The sequence below is a fragment of the Corvus kubaryi genome, unplaced genomic scaffold, assembly GCF_017639235.1.
Source record: "Corvus kubaryi isolate FWS band 111438036 unplaced genomic scaffold, C.kubaryi_AGA036_p1.0 37193, whole genome shotgun sequence".
NCBI classification, from domain to species: Eukaryota; Metazoa; Chordata; class Aves; order Passeriformes; family Corvidae; genus Corvus; species Corvus kubaryi.
This window is the reverse complement of record NW_024581055.1, coordinates 1138972-1146668: the sequence shown is the minus strand read 5'-3', so window position 1 is coordinate 1146668 and position 7697 is coordinate 1138972. Positions and strand designations below refer to the sequence as shown.

Genomic DNA, 7697 nt, shown 5'->3' with positions numbered 1-7697 from the left:
TTTCCAGAGTGGTTTTCAGACCCCAAGGCCCAAGAGACCTGCAGTGGATGCACAGAGAGTGCTTCATTTGTCACAAAAATCCAGCCACCTCTGTGACAAAATCAGGGGACCCCGTGACAATCACAGGATCACTGAGGTGAGGGCAGGCCTGATGAAGAGACGTCTTGCAAACATAAAGTTAAGAATTATAATAAAAATTAATAAATAGATGTCATTAAAAAGCATTTGTTGATCAAGATACGATTTCAAAGCGGGCAGAAGCATCCATTTTTCCTGTGTTCTTTGCACGGGGTGAACACCACTTCAGCAAGACCAGCCTGGTAATTCTACCTGAACAATGGTGATGATTTAATTTGTCTTAATATTAAATGTTATTCCATTCACCCTTGTAGCTACAACAGCAAGTTCCTGGCTAAAGATGCATCAGCCTTGGGGGCACAGGATAAGGGGGATGGGTTATTAAAACAGCTCATTAAGGGAGAGCTCATGAGGAGCAGTAATTTTCCAAGAGGTTGATGCTAAAACTGAGGTGACACCTCCTGTAAATCTCTGTGGGGAAGTTCAGCCCCACTCAGGGGACACAGACAAAGTCAGGCACATCAACCCCACCACAGGAAATTCTGCTTTCAGCCTCTTTTTGTCACCCTGGAGGTGGAAATTCTCGATTTCTTCCTTGTGGTGGAAAAAAATGGGCAACTCTGTTCTTTTTTGTGCCCTTCCTCTACCACTTCACCCTGAAAAATCCTAACTGTGGGAGGTGAAAAAGAAAGGATGTCCTTTCCCTAGGGGAAATCTTGCATTGGGGGACATCAGCTGGACAATTCCCACCCCAGGACACGGCTGAGGGTGGTGGGACAGAGGAGACAGTTTCAGAGAAGTCAAAAGTTTGTGCATTGATCAAGATGCTCGACAACTCCAACACCTGCTCCAGGACCTTCCCAGAAAACTCTGGGGCTGAAACAGTTCTTTCCACTCTGAACTGGGGAAAGTCCCACCAGACTGGTTTGGGAAGGGAACATCCTCCAGCCCTTTGCTGGAGTGGCTGGAGCAGCACCCCGTTCACTCAACCTTCTGTTCCTCGTCCACGTGAGAGGAAACACTCAGATCCTCAAAGAACTCATTCCCTCCTTTCCCTCATTTCCTTATTTTCCTAAACCACTTCATTCAAGAGTTGCTTCACTCCAGAGGAGAAAACAGCAACCAAAAATAATAATAATAGAAAAAAAAAATTAAAAAAACCTCCCCTACCCTGTGGTTAGGTTTAAAATTAAGAACATTGTCCCGAAGGGCCTCTGGATCATCCTCATGGAAGCCGTGGTTAGATCCTTATCTCCAGCTGCCTGGGATCATCCTGCCTGCAGCTGATCAGTCCCTAATGCCATGCCCCGTATCCAAGGGGACTCTTCCAAGAACCACTGAAAACCAGAGGGTTTGGGTGAATTCTTTGGAAATTACAGGCGCGCGTGGGTGGGAACGTCATTCCCTGTGGGACAAGGAGGTCACATCCTCCCAGGTGACACCAGGGACAGCTTTGCTGTCACCTTAGCACGGAATTCCTTCCAGGAGACTCCCAGCATTCCAGAGCCCCAGGCTGCCTCACAGGGAGGAGGGAAATTTCTGCCAGCTGCTGTTTTGCCACTTTCCTAAACTTTTGGGAAAATATGGCTCGTGGATATTGTTTTTTCTGGGAGCACACCAGAGCCTCTCCATGTGCTTTGGATCCCTTTTCCAACTTTGGACTGGTGTCACTGTTTCCAAAATGTGTCTACACCAGAATTAATTCAAGATCATGGAATCCCACTCTGGTTGGGGTAGGAAGGGACCTTGAGGATCATCCCATTCCAACCCCATTCCATGGGCAGGGACACCTCCCACTGTCCCAGGCTGCTCCCAGCCCCAATGTCCAGCCTGGCCTTGGGCACTGCCAGGGATCCAGGGGCAGCCCCAGCTGCTCTGGCAATTCCAGCCCAGCCCCTCCCCACCCTCCCAGCCAGCAATTCCCAATTCCCAATCTCCCATCCAGCCCTGCCCTCTGGCACTGGGAAGCCATTCCCTGTGTCCTGTCCCTCCAGGCCTTGTCCCCAGTCCCTCTGCAGCTCTCCTGGAGCCCCTTTAGGCCCTGCAAGGGGCTCGGAGCTCTCCCTGGAGCCTTCTCCTCTCCAGTCTGGACACTGCCAGCTCTCCCAACCAGTTGCTCCTGGTTTGATTCCACAAGGGTTTGGACATCCCCTCCCACAGACAACCACACAAACATTGGAATTTTTGATAACAACCTGGCAGCGAAAGGATTTCCTGCTGTGGCAGAGGGAGCCTCGATGCCAAGGAACAACCTCCTACCACTTCTGAGCGTCCCCCAGACCGCTCCCATTTTCCCCAAGATCTCTTCGGGAATGGGATCATGGCAGCTGCAGGAAACTTTTCTGCCTTTGAGGACAATTTTCCAATCAACTCATTGCCCATCAAAGCACGATGTGGCTTTGGCAAGCTCAGGAAGAGTTTCCAAGAGGAGGAAGATGAGCTGGAGCTCATCTGGGGTTTTAAATGGGGTTAGCTGGGGATGAGGCCAGAAATTCCTGCTCCGTGCAGGAATGGGAATGCCTACCCTTTCCCTCGTCTCGTTGGTGAGAAACTTGGCGCATTCGCTGTAGTTGGCCCAGGTGCGGTTGTTGCCCGGGACCAGCTCCCAGCTCCCGTTCAGGTCACACCGGCGATAAGCGTGGCCTACGGAGAGAAAGGAGACACGGAATCAGCAGGGAAATCGGAGGAAATTCATCCCAGAGTAGATCCCTGGGGCCTCCTGCCTGCTTGGAAGCTCAGCTGCAAAAACCAGCTTCCATCCCCATATCAATTGATCAATTTTATCCGTTTTTTAGCTGACAAACACCATGGAGCCTTTAATAAGTTGATCTTGGGGTTTTGGGCTTTCTTAGGGTTTAAGTTCAGATGTTGGGTCTGCAAATCAAGGAGAGAAGCCTTGGTTTTCAGAATTATCAGAATTATTCAGAATTATTCGGAATTGTTTTCAGAATTATCCTCAGAATTCCTTGCATCTCTCCCTATGGAAAAAAAAGAGAAAAGAAGGGTGGTTTATATTATTTTGCTCTTCGTTTCCAGGCTCAGGGGATGTCCAGGGGTATTTTTTTTACCCGTGCCCTCCTCATGGAGATGGAGAAGGAAGGGAGAGCCAGGTTTCATCCTTGGATTTGGCTGGTAGAGGAGAATATCCCTGTTCAGATACCCGTGTGGGAATTGTGGCATCAGGTGTGCGTTAAAAGCCCCTCACAGAAAGCAGGGATTAATCCATGGATCCTGGGACTAGAGGGAGAGCTGATAGGGAGTGTGAGGAAACATGGAGAGGGATTTTTACTCTGGGCTGGAGGGCCAGGACCCAGGGAATGGCTTCCCAGTGCCAGAGGGCAGGGCTGGATGGGAGATTGGGAATTGGGAATTGCTGGCTGGGAGGGTGGGGAGGGGCTGGGCTGGAATTGCCAGAGCAGCTGAGGCTGCCCCTGGATCCCTGGCAGTGCCCAAGGCCAGGCTGGACACTGGGGCTGGGAGCAGCCTGGGACAGTGGGAGGTGTCCCTGCCCATGGCAGGGGTTGGAATGGGATGAGTTTTAAGGTCCTGTCCAACCCAACCTATTCCAGGATTCTCTGATTCCATCATCTAAGGGTCTCCATCGGGCTCCCACACTCCCTGATTTACCCAGTGGATATCAGTGAAGTGAGGAATCCAAGCCATGTTGGAATATTGAGGAAAAAAAGGAATGGATTGCACTAAGGGAGGTTTACGTTGGATATTGGGAACATTCCTTCCCCAGAAGGGCTGTCCAGCCCTGGCACAGCTGCCCAGGGCAAGGGTGGAGCCCCCGTTCCTGGAGGGATTAACCAGCCCGATGTGGGGGACATGGTCAGGGGTGGCCTTGGCAGAGCTGGGGGGTCAATGGACTGATCTTGGAGGGCTTTTCCACCCTAAATAATTCCAGGATTCTCTGACTCCTTGTTCCTCCTGGCCTTTGAGGTGAAGAACGAGAGGTCACCAGCCAGGAGTGAATCCCAGTTCCCAGTCCCTTATGGAATAGTCAGGACAGACTGTGAGCGGCCAGGATGCCCGGAAATATCCTTCCTTGCTTTCTGAAAGCCCCAGCAGTGCTCTGCTCCCAGCAGAGAGTCTGAATTCCCTCCTTTTTCCCTCCTTGGGTGCTTGGAACATTCACTGAGGGGCCGAGTGTGCTCCAATCGATCGCTTCTAAAAACACCCTCAGACTTCCCGGCATCACCAGTGAGCCAAGAAATGCGGAGCTTGAGGGAAAGGGAGATAAGGAGGAATTCCCACATTCTGCTCCCAGACTCCCACCAGGGCTCTGCACACAGAATTAACGGAGCCCTGAGGTGGAGAATTAAAACTGGAAGAATATTTTGGGGTTCTATTGCTACACAGAGCTTGTGGGATCCAATCAATCCAGATTTGGAAATCTCTGGGATTCACAACCTGTTGTAAGCAGGTAGCTGGTGCTTAGAACGTCCCAGTCTGTGTGGGAAATTCGTGATTCTGTGCGGGAAATGTGTCGTTATTTCAGCTCAAACGGAGCTTTTCTTCCATTAGCAATAAACGACGGCCGCTCCTTCCCTTCCTCTTCCCTGGTTTTACTCCTGCTCGGAAGGGAGGCACCGTGTGAGAAGAAAGGGAATTTTGGATTTCCTGGCTGTCGGGAATGTCCTGCGCCGGCCCTGGGGACCACACCCACCTTTGTGGTTGAAGTCGTAGATGTACTCGGGGCATGGCATGGCCACCACCTTGCCGGGCACGCCCTCGGGCCAGCACACGATGCCATCCCACTCCGGAAGGCAGAAGCCATCTGTGGGAGAGAACAGGGACAAAGAGGAGTCACTGCAGCTGCAGAGGTGACACTGAGGTCCCCCTGTTTGGAGAGGGCCCTCCGTGAAGAAGCCAACGCTGGCATTCCATTGGAGAAAGAAGTCCTGGGAATCATTGCCAATTCCTTCTTAGTGTTTGGCTCCAGAAGGTGCAAATTATCCCAAGTTTTGTTCCACAAGAACAAACTGTGTCCGGCTCTGGGTCCAACAGCACCAGGACCTGGAGCTGCTGGAGAGAGCCCAGAGGAATCCATGGAGCTGCTCCAGGGCTGGAGCCCCTCTGCTCTGGAGCCAGGCTGGGAGAGCTGGGAATGTTCCCCTGGAGAAGGGAAGGACACAGGGAGAGCTCTGAGCCCCTGGCAGGGCCCAAAGGGGCTCCAGGAGAGCTGCAGAGGGACTGGGGACAAGGCCTGGAGGGACAGGACCCAGGGAATGGCTTTGAGCTGAAAGAAGTAGATTTAGATGAGATATTGGGAAGGAATTTCCTGCTGGGAGGGTGGGAGGGACTGGAATGGAATTCCCAGAGCAGCTGTGGCTGCCCCTGGATCCCTGGCAGTGTCCAAGGCCAGGCTGGACATTGGGGCTTGGAGCAGTCTGGGATAGTGGGAGCAGACCCTGCCCATGGCAGGGGGTTGGAATGGGATGATCTCCCCACATCCAGCACCTGCTCTTGCCCTCGCTGAATTCCAGAAGTTTCCTTTCTGCCCATCTCCCCAGCCTGTCCAGGTCCCTCCAAAGGGCACCACAATCCCCCAAGGCATCGCTTGCTCCCAGCTCTGTGTCCTCAGGGAACTCCTCGGCTTTCGGCTGGATAACTGCACCCAGCCATAAAATTCCAGCTGCAGTGGAATATTGGGAGTGAAATGCTAAGAGTGGTGGATCTGCCCCAAATCTGCTCCCAGAGCTGTGTCTGCCCTCAGCCAGGAGCTTATCAAGAGTCGGACACAGGAGTTACCCGGGAATCCAAAGGGACAGGAACTACCTGCCTTATCCACAAAAAACTCCTCTAGGAACTAAATCCAAAGCAGGGCCAAGATCTCCACGTATCCCATGAAAATCAAAGCTTCGAACCACCCAGGAATCCACCCTTCCTCACCAATGCACTTTCCCAAGATTAAAGGAAAACTGGGAATGCTTTAAAGCCCTTTGGCTGCTCCAGGGTCGGAGCCGACACCGATTTATTCAGCTTGGTGGGTTTTAGGACATGACAAACACTGAAAATCTCATTCAGCAGCTGATTTCTTATCTCTAATTTCGTGTGGATGAAAAGGACCCGACAGATCCCAGCCTTTCTTCGGAACATCAAGGGGGAGTGAGGGGAAGGAGCTAAAATTCCTCCACATCCACGTGATAAAAAAGAGGGGAAAAAAATATTGCATTTTCTCTGCCTGAAGTCCCGTTAGGAGAAGAAAAATACTGCATTTCCCATTCATGGAAACTGGGAAAACCCTTCCCTCTGACTCGTTATTTGCAGGATAACTTACACTGGGAAAAAAAGGTTTGTTTATTTTTCGGTTCTCTGGAAGGTACAAAAGACAAAGGGAAAAAAAATAAAACCAACTAACACAGGGCCCCACAAAATTTGGCTCAGAACAAAATGTTGATGTCCTTGAGGTCTTTTCTGCAGACAAGAAAGTAAATAAAGATTTAATGGAGCCCTCAAAGTGCTCTTGCTTAAAATAAAACCAGTTCTTATGGCAAAATAAATCAATTTGGGTAAACATTAAAGGAAGCCCAGTGGAGAAACAACTCTGAGGGAAAAATATTCCTCCAAAAGTGCTCCAAAATGAGAGAAAATCGCCCACTTTTCCAAAATCTTCACGATTTCCCAAGGGCAATTTCACTTTTAAGAGGTTTCATTTTGTATCACACCGAAATCTTCGGCCAGAAAATAAGAATTTTATCATTTTGTGGTGGGTGCGCCCTCCTCGTGCTGGAAACGTGGAAAACTGGTAACAGACCCTGCAATTATTTATTTTTGGGTACTTTGAGCCACCCAAAATCATCCCAAAAAGCTGAAGGGAACAGTGGTGGGACACCTCTGGAATGCTGCTTTGTGTGGGGACAATTTGGGGAGCCGGGAGCTGCCCTAGAAATATCTAAAAGGATGAGTTTTGCATTTAAAACTCTCCCTCTGCGTGGGAATGATTCGTGAAAGGATTCGGTCTCTGGAACTGAGCCATTAAAGCTGATAAGAATCCCGCGGGACTCAAAATTCGGGAAGTGTCCGAGCTTCCCAACAAAATCATCCGTCGCTGTTACCAACACCTGAACCACCCCAGAGAGATCTCCTCCCCCTCCTCTCCATCTCCACATCATCTCCGGCCTCTCTCACCCTGCTCCTTGCTTGGAAAAGCCATTCCAGGTGAATTTGGAGGAGGGATAAAACATCTCAGTGATCGTTTCCTTCCCGGAATTGCCCGGTGATGGATGAGTTAAAGGAAGGGCAGGTGGATATTTGGGAGCTGCTACCTGGAAACCCCCCTAAAAGTCAGGATAACACGGCTGTTTCCTGGAAATTCTGGGAGCCACGGGGGTAGGAGAGAGGATTTGGGTCAGGAGCAGGGATTACAGGTAGGGAAACCTGGTGAGGAACATTCAAGGTCAAGCCAGGTGCCTCTGGAGCTCCTGGAATGATTTGAGGAGCTCCTACCCTGACTGAAGCACTTGGAAAACGTTTTTCAAATGGAAATACGGACTGATGTCAGGAGCAGCCACACTTTGGGATTGTTGGATCCACATCCCTGGGGTTTAACGCAGCCAAAAGCTGTTTGTCCCCTCAGTGTCCCAGAGAAGATCCCCTCCATCCGCCTCTTCCTC

At 50.7% G+C, this 7697-nt stretch overlaps 1 protein-coding gene across 18 annotated transcripts in view; it reads right to left on the bottom strand.

The window, feature by feature from the left end:
- Positions 1–4881, bottom strand: part of PTH1R (parathyroid hormone 1 receptor) — a 40118-nt gene extending 35237 nt beyond the window's left edge. For all 18 annotated transcript variants that reach the window (XM_042022316.1, XM_042022320.1, XM_042022327.1 and 15 more), the window contains exons 1-2: positions 4748–4881; positions 2603–2721 (exon numbers count right to left, since the gene is read on the bottom strand). In XM_042022316.1, the coding sequence (XP_041878250.1) occupies positions 2603–2721; positions 4748–4787 (159 nt within the window). In that variant the 5' untranslated portion in view covers positions 4788–4881. The remainder of the gene's footprint in view (positions 1–2602; positions 2722–4747) is intronic.
- Positions 4882–7697: the final 2816 nt, after the last annotated feature.